The 13702-nt window shown below is 48.2% G+C and overlaps 1 protein-coding gene across 1 annotated transcript in view; it reads left to right on the forward strand.

Moving 5' to 3' along the window:
• The first annotated feature begins 258 nt into the window (after positions 1-258).
• Positions 259-13702, forward strand: part of LOC108641505 (plexin-A4-like) — a 64199-nt gene continuing 50755 nt past the window's right edge. Inside the window, exon 1 of the mRNA XM_018083579.1 lies at positions 259-1515. Coding sequence (XP_017939068.1) covers positions 337-1515 — 1179 coding nt within the window. The 5' untranslated portion in view covers positions 259-336. The remainder of the gene's footprint in view (positions 1516-13702) is intronic.

Consider the following 13702-nt stretch of genomic DNA (forward strand, 5'->3'; position numbering starts at 1 on the left):
ACCGTGGGGCACGTGTGTGAGTGATGGAGAGGAAAAGGGTGCTGATTTATGACTTTGCTGTGTGATTTCTGCTCTTTCTACCAGCATCTTTTCTTTCAGGAGGGCTCCCTTTGTGTTGGTTTTAAGTAGAGAGCTCAGAAAGGGAGGATTAGCAATTAAATAAGCTCTGATGATGGCATGGTCGTGAAGGGGGGAGGAGGAAGGAATACTCCATAGTAATGTACTTCTGTTTTCTTTTTGCTTTGCTTGTAGGACAAAATCTGCCAGGGAATTGGTGTTTTGAAGAATTTTACTGCTTTTAATCCTGTTCCCTTGGGAATACAAACCTCTCTAATCATGTCACCGGCCATGTGGAAGTGGACTTGCCTGGTTTCTCACCTCCTGCTGTCCACCACAGTGTCACCTCTTGCCAGACAGCAGCCACCCCATCCAAAGAGGCCCTTCATCACTTTTACAGGAGAACAAGCAGAGGGAAACTTCAACCACTTGGTGGTGGACGAAAGAACTGGGCACATTTACTTGGGGGCCGTCAACAGGATCTACAAACTCTCCAGTGACCTCAAGGTCCTGGTGACCCACGAGACTGGTCCTGATGACGACAATCCCAAGTGTTATCCGCCCAGGATAGTCCAAACCTGCAACGAACCCTTGACACCCACCAACAACATAAACAAAATGCTCCTCATAGACTACAAGGAGAATCGGTTGATAGCCTGTGGGAGTCTGTACCAGGGCATCTGCAAGCTGCTGAGGCTGGATGACCTCTTCAAGCTCGGGGAGCCCTTCCACAAGAAGGAGCATTACCTCTCTGGGGTGAATGAGAGTGGCTCTGTTTTTGGAGTCATTGTTTCTTACAGCAACATGGATGACAAGCTGTTCATCGCCACCGCCGTGGACGGGAAACCGGAGTATTTCCCCACTATTTCCAGCAGGAAGCTCACCAAGAACTCCGAGGCGGATGGGATGTTTGCATATGTCTTTCATGATGAGTTTGTGGCCTCTATGATCAAGATCCCCTCAGACACCTTTACCATCATCCCTGACTTCGATATCTACTACATTTATGGCTTCAGCAGTGGGAACTTTGTCTACTTCCTGACTCTGCAGCCTGAGATGATCTCTCCACCTGGCTCCACCACGAAGGAGCAGGTTTATACCTCCAAGCTGGTCCGGCTTTGTAAGGAGGACACAGCCTTTAACTCCTATGTGGAGGTGCCCATTGGCTGTGAGAAGAACGGGGTGGAATACAGATTGCTCCAGGCAGCCTACTTGTCTAAGGCTGGAGCCATCTTAGCCAGGTCTTTGGAGGTTGGCCCTGAGGATGATATCCTCTTCACAGTCTTCTCCAAGGGGCAGAAAAGGAAGATGAAGTCCTTGGATGAGTCTGCTCTTTGCATCTTTGTCCTGAAAAAGATCAACGACCGCATCAAGGACAGACTGCAGTCCTGCTACAGGGGAGAGGGGACGTTAGATTTGGCCTGGCTCAAAGTCAAGGACATTCCCTGTAGCAGTGCGGTAAGTGAAGCCCCTGAGCACCCAAACTTTACCTCCTTGTGTGCTCACAGGTCTTGTCTTCAGGTAACCATGTTTCTCAACCATTAAAACAGGGACCAAGGAACTGGGACTGCCTTGTCCCAGTCCTGGCTCTGCCTCCAGCTCACCACACCACCTAATTTAACCAGTTCATACCTCAGTTTGCCTATGGACAAGCTAATGAAGGTATCAACAAACATACTGTGTTTGCTGATGAGCTAAACCAAGGGGCCTTGAAAACTTCAGGAGGAATTTGCCTGTTGGAATTACTTCACTGTGCAAATCATAGGGGTGAAATAATTTTGACCTAAAGCACGGTTTTGGCTCAAACCTAAACCAAAACAGGACCTAGAGAGTGTCAACGGCTTCTGCCGGTTTCTGTGTGCACTGGTGTAGTTTTACTTCCCTGGGCTGGAGTTGAAGCAGGATTTATTCAGGGAGCTTTGTGAAGCCAGGGCTTCATTTCTCCTAGGGCTGAGGAGCACTGGTCATTAACCATCAAAGCCCCTCTCCTTCCGGTCTCCAGCCAGCTCCGCGTCGCCTTTGCTCCGAAAAATTAAGGCCTGGCTGCAGATCAAGGATTAAATACTGCAAGATTTAAGGGCAGGACTGGGGAAGAGGCTGGTCGAGCTGACCTACAAATGGTCTGAGGAAATTGTCTTGGTTTATTCTGTGGGTTCACTCGAGTGTTGTGGCAGGAATGTGCCTCAGCCCCTCCAGCCCGGGGCTGGCTTTGATAGCAGGCACGGGCATGGGCGTTAGGGCCGGCTCTGGGCCGGGCTGGAAGAGCTGCCTCTCCAGGCTTTGATTCCCAGTCTTAATTAGCTCTTTCAAGTGAGAGGCAAGTTCAAGTCTGAGAAAAGGGAATATGAGGAATGCCAGAGCGCTTTCCTGCCCCGTAATCTCAAGGCAGGCAGGGCTCGGGATGTGGGGTTGCTCCAGCTCTCCTTTGTGCTCAAGCTTCCTTTGCTGGGGGATTCCTGATGCTGTTCCTTGGCAGGATGAGGACGGATCAAGAGGAATGCAGGTGGGAATTTCATTGCAGGGAGACTGATCCTGCCTTACTCTGCCTTAATTCCCCTTTACACCAGTGCCCTCAGAGTCCTTGCTTGACCTTGCACTTCATTCTCCCACACTGAATCTGTGGAGGGACAAGTCCTTCATTTTAGTTGGGATCTCCTGCCTGGACCCATAAAGCTCCCAATGGAGTGTTGCACAGGAAGAAAGGCTGTGCCCAAATCTGGCTTTGATTTTTTTTGTTTAGCTGCAAGGCCTCTGCACATTCAAAGAGCTGCCTTTAGATTTAAGCTGGGAGCTTCCCACTGGAGTTTCTTTCCTGGGCTGCTAAGCCTCTCCATGCATTTGCATATCTGCTCTGCTTGTGCTCCATACTAACGTTTGCAGTATTGGACCTCTCAAATTAGGAGGTTTGAAACCTCTCAGTCCTGGCTTCTATGGCTTTAGACAGGAGCAAAAAGGCCACCAGCATTCTTGTGTCCCTTGGGGTGAGTCCCAAACCAAGAAGACTGATGTCTCAGACTGAACTTGGAGGGACCAGACTGCAGAAGTAGGAGAGAGGACAAGGAGCCAAGGGCTGGGTGACACAGTGGGGAAAAAAAATATTAGAGCATATTTGGGAGAGTATTTCTTCCCTGTGAATCAGAGATGCTAATGCTAAGCTGGAAAAGAACCTGGAGATCCTTGAATTAAAAGAAGGGAGTCTGAAGAGTGTAACTAAGTAGGCTGTCCTCTCCTTAAATGAGCCTACTTAGAGCTGCTGGCAAGCCCTGCCTGAGATCAGCTGTGCTGCCCCAGGGAAGAGGTATTAGTGACTTGGCTGCTGCAAGGGGTTGCAGAGTCCAGCAGCTAAGCTTGGAAAATATTTGATGGTTGGTGAAGTATTTTGGAGCCTGGATATGTGTCTGTGAGGGCCCTGTTTCCTTCGCTGATGTCCTCTTGCCAGCCAGCCCCCAGCGCTGCTGCTCTGCCTCTCAGCACATGTGTTTGGAGCAGCTCTAAAACCAATTACAGAGCCATCAGTGAGACTTTTCCCTGGTTTTGTGTGGATGTCAAATGTTTCCCTGCTGGTGCAAACAGAGGCTTAACCTTCCTGAGATCCAGGCTGGAGCTGAACTTCAGCTTTGCTGCCCTACCTTCAGCAGCTGAAATCCTGCATGTGAACGGGTACAGCTGATGTGCCTGCCACTGAGCATTTTAAATTAAGAGAGGAGAGATTTGGATTAGATTTTAGGAAGAAATTCTTTACACAGAGGCTAGTGAGGCCCTGGCACAGGTTGCCCAGAGAGGCAATGGCTGCTCCATCCCTGGAAGTTCAAGGTTGGACAGGGCTTGGAGCAACTTGGGATAGGGGAAAGTGTCCCTGCCCATGGCAAGAGGTGGTATGAGATGAGCTTTAAGGTCCCTTCCAACTCAAACCATTCTATTATTTTGTGATTCTTTATGGTATTAACTGCAGGGTTATGGAGCTGGATTCACTGCATTATCCTCACCTCTTGGTGCCTGGTCAGGTCTGTTTTTTAGTGACAAACCTTCTTCCAATTTTTCTAATATTTCTGATAGAGCAATAACTGACTCAAAGGGGATCCACATTTTATGATTCTTCTGCTCCTGCCTTGAGGTAATGCTTGCTCAGGGCCACTTCAGAGCAAGAGAAATCTCTTGGAGACCATTCCCAGCACAGCTCTCCTAACCTGCAATATGCACACAGATAATTACAGGGATGTGGGAGAACAGTGCTCCTGGCCCTGCTGGTAGTAGAGTCTGTACCTTCTCTGGTCAGGCAGTTTGGTTGCAGCTGGATCTGGAAGATTTGAGGTCGGGCAGGACCTTGGTAAGCTGAGCTGGACAAACTGTGTCTCATGGTCAACATGCAGCGGGAGGCTTTGGGTCCCCAGATGCCCTGCAAGGCTGGATGTCCTGGAAACTTGCCCTGGCCTGGTTTGCAAACACAATATGAGGGCAAAGACTGAGACACAACTGTGTAATGAGCCTGTTATTCCCCTGTGCCAAGTTCCTGTGCGTGTTGCAGATGTTGGTAGTGTGATAGAAGCATTTGCAGAATGGGAAAAGTAAATATCCAGAGATGAATGGAGAATCCTCAATGTTCATCCCTCTCCTATCCCTGTGTTACAGCTGTCCTCCCTGTAATCTTCAGCACAGATCGGGAAAAAATGATAGATTTTTATGTCTGGGCAGTTGATTTGCAAATTGGTGATGTTCACTCAGGTGATAAATGGTTTCAGGTAATATCTCTCTGCAAATGCAGGATAATAGCTAATATTTAAAGAGTACACTTGACCCCAAACGCTTAAAAATTCATATAATCAGAGAAAAATGAGGCTGGGAAAAAAAGGATTCTTATGAGGTCATCTGATTTGCCCTTCTGCCCTACTTAAAACATTCCTGACAGATGTTTGTCTCACCTGTTCTTAACCTCTGACGACAGAGGTTCCTCTCTCTCTCCCTGTGCTGTGAGGAAGCTTTCCCTCATGTCAAATCCAAATCTCCTCTCTGGATACTGAAGCCATTCCTGCTTATACAGTCAGAGGGCACCTTCAAAGCCTTGGACACATGAGGCTCTTGTTATACAGTCATGGAAAAGTAACCACTGCAGTGTGGTTGGTGCATGAAAATGTGTGGAGCAGTGGGGACATGAAGGGTGTTGGAAGAAGGAAGGGCTGTTCTCAAGGGGAAAAAATGGGCTTCTCAAAGCAGGAAACAAACTTCATGTTGGCTTGAGAAGGCTGTGGTTTAAATAGGCTTCATGGACTTTGTAATTGAGCAACCTGCTCTGGTGGAAGGTGCCCCTGCCCATGGTGGGGGGGTTGGAATGAGATGATCTTTAAGGTCCCTTCCAACCTAAACCATTCTGTGATTCTATGATTTCATGGTTCCATGATACAGTTGGAATGTACTGGATTTCCTAAAAATAAATAATAAAAAACCACAATATCAGAGGAGGATGGAGATATAAATGTGTCCTTTTTGTACAGAAATTGATCATTGGGGGATTTGTTGATTATCATTACTATGAAATAGGACTAATAGGTTCATTTTGAAGCCCAGTGAGAATTCCATTACTGAGATGCTCAGCAGTGGAGGCAGGGGAGGTTTCCCCTCTGCCATGGGGAGCAATCAGGTGGATGGCTGTGTGGGACATACAAACATGGATGGAGAAGAGGAGGGTGCTGGAGACTGAACCCAAAGCAGCACAAAGGTGTCAAGGGAGATGGAGAGGAGAGTGAATCCTTGCTGGACCTTTGTCTCTCAGCGAAACCCCAAACACAATGTGCTGTTGGCACGTGCTCCTGGCTGTCAGCTCGGGAGCTGGTTGCATCCCAGGGCTGCTCTCCTGGGAGATCCTGGTCTCCTCATCAGCCTGATGTGTCTTGCAGCATCACCTGCTGCTCTGCAGCCTAACAGACTCCAGTCCCTGAGATGAAAAGGTGTCACCTCCATCGCTGCAGCTTTCACCGGATACGCAGCACAAATATCTGCCTGATAATCAAAGTGTCTGTCCCCAACTATCTCCTGCCTTCTTGCCGGTATTTTCTTTTCCTTTTGGCAGGAAATGGAGTTCGACTGTTTAAATTACTGTATTCAATCTCTTCCTGTTTTTCATGGCAGCGCTGTCACTTGGGGGAGAAATGAAATGTTTTCAGAGCCGACCGGCCAACAAAAGGCCTTGTGTAAAGAGCTGGGCAATATTTTCCCAATGCTTTGCTAACAGAAGAAGATGTCTGGGACCCATGTCACTGTCTGGCAAGTGACTTGGCTGTAAAGGCTTCCCATGCTTCTGGTGCCTGAGTGTGTAATTCCCCAAAACCTCTTTTGAAGATGATCCCTGAGAGTCCTGCATCTCCTCCATACATCTCTTCCTCAAGTGGGCTCTGCTCTCCTGCTCCCTCCTGCTTTCTCTGCCTCCCCCTGCCCATCCTAGATGCTCACCAAGCAAGCACTACTGTTTGGGTGGGATTTAGCTGAATGCAGGAGGAAGTTGTGGAGGGCATATTTCTGAGTAATCCTTCCATGAATGGTTTTGGGGCACGTTTGGATGCCAGTTGGGTGCACAGGCATTTTCCTTGGGCAGCACGAGCACCTCAGCCAGGATGAACACTGGGGCTGATCCAGGGGCTCTGTTCTGCTCCATGTCACCAGGTTAGGAAGGGCCTTTTCCAGCTCAGGTAATAGAAGAACTTTGTGTATGGGATGGGACGGTCAATTTGACTCCTGGCAAGGCCACAATTGGTGATATGGCCAAGATTTTTCTATAAACAGCTTATTTCATGATATTCCTCTTCCTCCCAGGGCATGGATTTGCCATCACTGGTGTTAACAGGACACACTGAACCTCTGAGACACCAAGATGGGGAGCAGCATTATGCTTGTTTTACAGGAGGGTTGGGTAAGGCACAGTAAAATGTAGCCCAGGGACTCCTGGATCTTAGTGCTGTTCCCAGGAAAAGGGAATATCATCCTTGCTGTTGCATACCCCTCTAGCATGGTGAACATAAAAACAGGGTCATCCTGAAAGAAGGATGTGGGCTGGAGCTGCTGGAAAGAAGCAGAGTTTCAAGGGGGAAAAAAATCACTTTACAATAAAAAGTACAATAAAATCAGGAATTGTCATCCCTGTCATTTCCCCCATCATTTTCCCACAAAAGGGAAAGATGAGGGTAAAGGGGAATGTTAGCTTTTGCTTAGTTCTTAGGAAGGAGATCCATGTGTGGAAGGAGATCCATGTGATCCTGGTGCTTTGACATCTTTGCACACACAGCCCCTGCCTGTTCCTCTTGGCAAGGTCGGTCTGTAAGTGATCCTGACACTTTCCCATGGGAATAACTCCATCACAGGAATGAGCTATTGGTTTTGTTAGACCTTGTAGTGTCCCTGCTTGCCAGTTGGGCTATCCTAAGTCATCCTAAGTGTCAATGCCACTCGTGCTTGCACAATAGGTCTTTTTGTTCATCTCAGCTGGATGGACAAGAGTTTTGGGTACATGTTTTACATACATGTCTTTACCCCAAATTATACAGACTCCTGTTCCCAATCCAAAGGGTTCATGGTCAGTCAAAGTCAGTTCTTGGTCACGTTCTAACACTGTTTTCTTCTTCTTTGTCTGAAAATGCAAATAAAGAGCAGGAAACCCCCGAAAAAAAATGACAGAGTGCAGTGTTTGGAAAGGCAGTACCCTGGGAAATACGGTAATGCCTCTCTGGGAATGCCCACTGGAGACTTGCAGACGGAGCAAACAGGCCTGTGGCTGCCAGATCTCTGTTTGTATAGTTGGTCACATCAGTTTGTGTTGGATGGAAGTGTGTGTGTATGTGTGTGCAGAGCGTGTTGTCCGAGGGACTCGCTCAGAAACTTTGATAAGAGGTGACAGGGACACTGGGGGCTGAAGAGGGTGGAGGCTGAGCTGAGGAGGCAGGAGGGACAAGAGGTAGAGCCCCGTGATTTGTAGATCTCCCCCATGCACCTTCCCTCTCCTCATTTCTCCATGTCCAACAGGCCTGACCATCATCTCCCCTGCAAAACTGGACGTGCTCTGGGATGAAACACATTCCAGCAGGGAGAAATGTCATCCTGCCACATGAGCAGCTCAGGGAGCTCTCCCCAGTGACCCAGCTGGGGTTTCTCATGAGGGTTGTCAGGGGTGGAAGTGGCCAGGGATGTCTGGGGCCCTGCTCCTCAGGCTGATGGAGAGCAGCTGACTCCATAGCTCCGATGCTCCGAGCAAGGTCCTGGCCCCTCCTGGCCCCTCGGAACCAGAATTAGGAAATTCTCCCCACCTCCTCCCCTCTGAGGTGAGCAGCAGGCTCATTAATTAATTAGCACTAAGCCATTGAGCAGCGTGCCTGGTGTTCCTGCTGGAGACAGGATGGCTGGGATTTAATGGAGTTACAGGAACATCTCAGCAGTGCTGCATGAGCACCACAGGGCTTCTCCAGCACCTCCATGAGCTCTTAGTTCAGCTGGATATGGCTGCTGGCAACACCCCAGTCCTCCAGACATCCTCAGAAGCCCACCATTTATTCAGGTGGGGGTGTATATCCCAGCCTGGTGAGAGCTCCTTTGCAGGGGCTCCTCAGGAGGCTCTGGAGGAGAGAAAAACAAAAACTCTTAATCCCCTACATCAACTGCAGCTTGCACTTAAAGGCTGTAAAGCAGGGCCTAATTGCAGGAGAGGATGATTGCATTTGAGGTATTAAGTAGGTTCCTCAGTACTAAACACCTGTCCTTGAAAAGAGACTTCCAGATCGGTGGATGCAGAAATAATGCTGGCAGTAATTAATTACCCTCTTATCGTCCCCCACCCCCATCTTGAAACCTCTCCTTCCAAGATCCTCATTGCCCTGGGAGGGGGAGGGAAATACACATTCACTGGGAACAAAAATACACACGCACTGGGAAAAAACCTCCTTCTCAAAACTAACTATTTAGTTCCTAAGCATAAAGCAGGAGGCAACCCTGTGTCTTTAAGTGGCCGGGTGCCAAACCCTCTCACAGAGCTGTTCTCCTCATGTCTGGGTGACCCTGCTCACACAGAATGCTCATTGAGGGCAGAGCAGGACCCAGGGCTGTGGAGTCGCTGTTGTGTCTGAGATATTCCAGGCTCAGCTCCCTCCCCCATCCTGATTCCCATCCCTGTACCACGTTGGCTCTCTCTGAGCAGCTCAGCATCCCTCAGCATCACCCCCAGGTCCTGGTGGTCCCTCAACCTGAAGGTGAACAAGGTGCCAACTTCTCCACCACTGCCAGTTGGTGCCAAATTCTTCACCGCTGTGCTTTTGCCACGTGGACAATTAGATTTTGTTTCTGGGAACTGGTCTTTGCTGCTTCCCCTGCCAGCAGCTCGGGCTGTTTTCTTCTGTGGTCGAGCCCTGTGGTCGCCTGTGGCTCTGCTTTGCATTTTTGGAGGGCTCCATATGTTCTCCTCTCATTCTCCTTCCACGCCAGGAGATCAGCGACTCCGCAAACCTGACCTCATGTTGCCTCTCCAGGAGGTTGCCTTGCAGGTCAAGGGGAACACTTGTGCAAGAGGGTTTTTTTTTAAAAAAAAACAAAACAAAACAAACAAACAAACAAAAAAAAAAGGCAAAAAGCAAACCCCAGATGTCCTGGAAGAGCCAGAAGCAAAGTGACTCCAGCTCCCTTGGTGAGCACGATGCTATTTAAAGCACCTCCGGAGCGGGGACAGCCGAGTGTGGGAGTTTGGACAATGCCCGTTCTGTTGAGGAGGGGGCCAAGGGGGTGCTGGATCCAGCACTGCTTTCTGGGATAAATCCTCTGCAGACCCTTTCTCCCTTGCCTGATGCAAGTGTAGCTATCGGGGTGAAACACAGGGCAGGGTCTGTCTTAGTGCTTGGGGAACCAGCAAGGATATTTAGCCTTTGGGAATGATGTGATGGGCATGGCTATTAATTTATATTCCAGGAAACATGGAAGACTTTTTTCTCTCTGAACTATTCATGTTTCTCTACTTACCCAAATACCATGGATAGGTCCCCGTTGTACCAGGTAGGATAATACAGATGTTGGAAGCAGTGTCCTGAAGACTGGAGATGGGAAAGGCTGTTTTACCCACAGAGAGATGTCTGAATCACATCTGACCATATTTCTGCCCCAGACATTCCCAGCCTGGCATCTGCATGACTTTGGGATGTAGTTTTTGCTCTAAGTTTGTTTTAGAGGCATTTTATTAACACTGTCCCAATCTTTGGGTAATATAACAACAGCTTTGGGATGAAATGTGGTGTTTGCAGAGCCAGCATGGACCTGGCTGGATAGATATGTTCAAATTCAGGATAGAGCTGGGGACCTGGGTGTCCTGGACACATCTACCTCCATATCATTCTTCTCTTCAGCTCTGCTTTGTTGCATTGATAAATGCCTGTAATGGGATGAACATGTCTTGCTGAAATGCTGATCTTTGTTGCATCTTTCTCCTGCAGAAAACTACACAGTACCTAGGACTTAACATCTCCTTTGTGCCACCAGCCCCCCCATTCCTTCAATTTAGGGGCCAGTAATCATTGCAGCCCCAATATTTATGGTGCACATTCTCATAATATGTGGCTTCCCCATCCCTGGAAGTGTTCAAGGCCAGGTTGGACAGGGCTTGGAGCAACCTGGTCTAGTGAAAATTGTCCCTGCTCATGGCAGGAGGGTGGAACAAGATAGGCTTTAAGGTCCCTTCCAACCTAAACCATTCTATGATTCCATGTTTAAAATATTTAAAGAAGTATTTGAAACTAGGAAAAGCAAGACACCTAGACAGATATGCAACTAAAAGTAAAGACAGAGGGACCTCTGTTTTCTCCATGCAGTATTGGAGCTGCTATAGCTGATAGAACATGTGGGTGACATTAGATCAGTAGGAACAACATCGTATTTTCCCTGTTTCAATGTCATTACCCCGTCATTGTCAGTGTTCCAAAATATAATAGGATTTGTTCAGCTGATTTATCCTGTAAACAAGCAATATTAGCCAGGCACGTATTTAGACACGGGGAGAGAGGGGGGAGAGGCAGAGCGAGGGAGTTTGCAGAAGGGAATAATAAAAATTTACTCCTCCTAATGAGGGAATGACCCAGCACTCATGGATGGGCTGGGGCTGTTGGTTGGGATCCCGAGCCAAGAAACACAGGGCTGTAATTGTGATGCTGTCCCTGCTTCCAAGGGCTGGCTGCAGCCTCCCACTTGCACCATCCCACTTTCAGATGCGGGAGGAGTTCGAGCTTAATGGCTTGAGTGAATTTACACTCGCCTGATACAAAGTGCTCTGAATTCCTCAAGTACCGAGATCTGCCCAGATAGCGGCAGCAATCGGGGAGATTTTTCTCTTCAGACCTCGAGTGCTTTGGTTCGTTGTTTAAACTGATAACGGGGGCTTCTTTAAATTCATTTTCTGTGGGATGGTAAGCCCAGACACGTCTTGATTCTCCCCGATACGGATGCACAGCCCTGGATCCCCGTTATTTGTTGAGCAAGCCAAGCTCTCACGAGCACATACATCCCATTCATTACAGCACTTAACTTACCTTTGCAGGACCACGGTGAGGCTTAATTAGTGCTTTTAAGGGGCTCTGGGCTCTCCGGGTGAAGGTGTTGCTCGCATGCGAAGCAGCGATGTTGTTTCATTTATACGGCTCTGTTGGTGCACGCGGCACTTTGCAGCCCAAATGATAATTTTGTCTGTGTAACAAAATAATAATTATAAGGAATTCAGTGGAGAATCGCTGGTGGTGCCGGCGTAGGGGAGGCAGCTGGACTCTGTCCAGCAAGGTGCTGGTGTGTGTCACTGAAACAGGAACGAGGAGTGCCAGAAATGCCCCAGAAATGTCGTTTAAGCTCTTTGCTGCCAATAAATAGAGGTAGTGGGTCAGGCACACTGTGAAAGGGAGGACAGGTCAGCAGGAGAAGGATCCTGCACCCTTCAGCATTGCATGCAACAGGCAGTGATGATATTGTTGTGGGGACCTGAGGAACTCTGCAGTGTATCTGATGGACAGGAGAGTTTGTAACTTGGGGAAGGGAATGTCCCTCTTTTAGAGGTCTCTATTGGATGGACATGCCTGAGAGAAACCCATGTCACAGCAAGGATGTTCAGGATTACAGGGCACAGCTCATAGAGGACCGAGCTCCAATCTCTCCTTACACCTCTCCCACCACTGCAGCTGAAGTTTTTAGAAGCTTGATATGTAGACAGCCTTTGGTTGATCAGGAAATGTGACAGACTTTAGGATTAAATGCAGCACCTTCTCTCAGAGGTGTCTCTCTGCTTACACAAAACCCCCTTTTCACCTAAGGTTTGCCCTATCTGTGACTTTCTCCCCATCTCAGCTACAGCAGCACCAGGAAAAGTCAGTGCTGCTGTGCTTCAGGTGTGTAGCACAGCTTTGCTGCTGGAATAAGTTCTCGCAGAAGAGCTCTAGCAGCTTATTTGATCAATACTTCCCTTTTGAAAAATCCCTAAATGCTTATTTACCCACTAGTCCATGGCAGTTTCAAAGGCAGTCTCTACACTCAATAATCTCTCTCTCTCTTTTTTTTGGGGGGGTGTGTGCATGTGTGAAAAATTCTAAGTGAATTTTTTTAAAGCACCGATCTGAAAGCCACTGAGATTATATTCCTCTGTTTATCCTTCAGTGCCTCATCCATATGATCCTCTGAGCCAGCAAGGGGATATTTATGGGACTGCAGGAGAGCTCAGCTTCCTTTTACACCTTTTGCAGTCACAGTTGCTGCTCTTCAGGCCACGTCCATCCTCCTTGTTTGTAGGTACAGTTGCCACCTGTGACAGGATGAATTCCAGTGACCTTTGGGATCTGATTTTCACTCTACCTGCAGGGGTTGGGATGCTGATGCTGAGATGTGGAATTATAGTGATGCTGGAAAGGTTTTGAAGGGGTAGAAATATAATACACGAAAGGGAGATTTGGCTGACACAGTGATGGTGTTTGGGATGTGGGATGGGAAGAACTCCGTGAATGGGAGTGTTTGTACTATCTCAGTCTGACTTTGCATTGCTGCTGAAGGTACTGTCCCTCTTCCCTTCCTACATCAGACCCTTGGGGTCTAATTAAGGCACTTAAAATATCACTTAAATTACAATATCCAAACACAGGGAGTGTAAATATCCCATTGAAAGATATTGATAGGAATCCAAGTCAGTTCTGCACCGTGCCCTGTTTATCTTGACTCGGTGAGAGTGTTTCTCCTGGAGAAACTTGGAGGTGAAGTTGACACCAGACCTGAGGAATCTGATGTAGCTGGTATCAGTCAGAAACAGAGACTCATTAACCTGATAGTCTTTCAGGCTGGATCCCTAATTACCTCTTCATTTGTGGTGGTAGGATTGTCTTCTCTGCAGGTGACCAAGAAGGGAGTAGGTGGTTCTGCTGAGGAAGGTGTTTCACACTTGATATCCACGATGTGCTTCTCTGGATAGTCAGTCATGGGCTTTCCATCATGGGGGCATGAACCATTTCCCTCTGATCACAGAAACCTAGAATGGCTTGGGTTGGAGTAGACCTTAAAAATCATATAGTTCCAACCTCCCTTCCATGGGCAGGGACACCTTCCACTGGACCGTGTTGCTCAGAGCTCCATAATAAGCCAGTGCTGCTTCCAGAGCAGAAATGCT

The sequence above is a fragment of the Manacus vitellinus genome, unplaced genomic scaffold, assembly GCF_001715985.3.
Source record: "Manacus vitellinus isolate BGI_N305 unplaced genomic scaffold, ASM171598v3 scaffold_65_pilon, whole genome shotgun sequence".
Taxonomy (NCBI): Eukaryota; Metazoa; Chordata; class Aves; order Passeriformes; family Pipridae; genus Manacus; species Manacus vitellinus.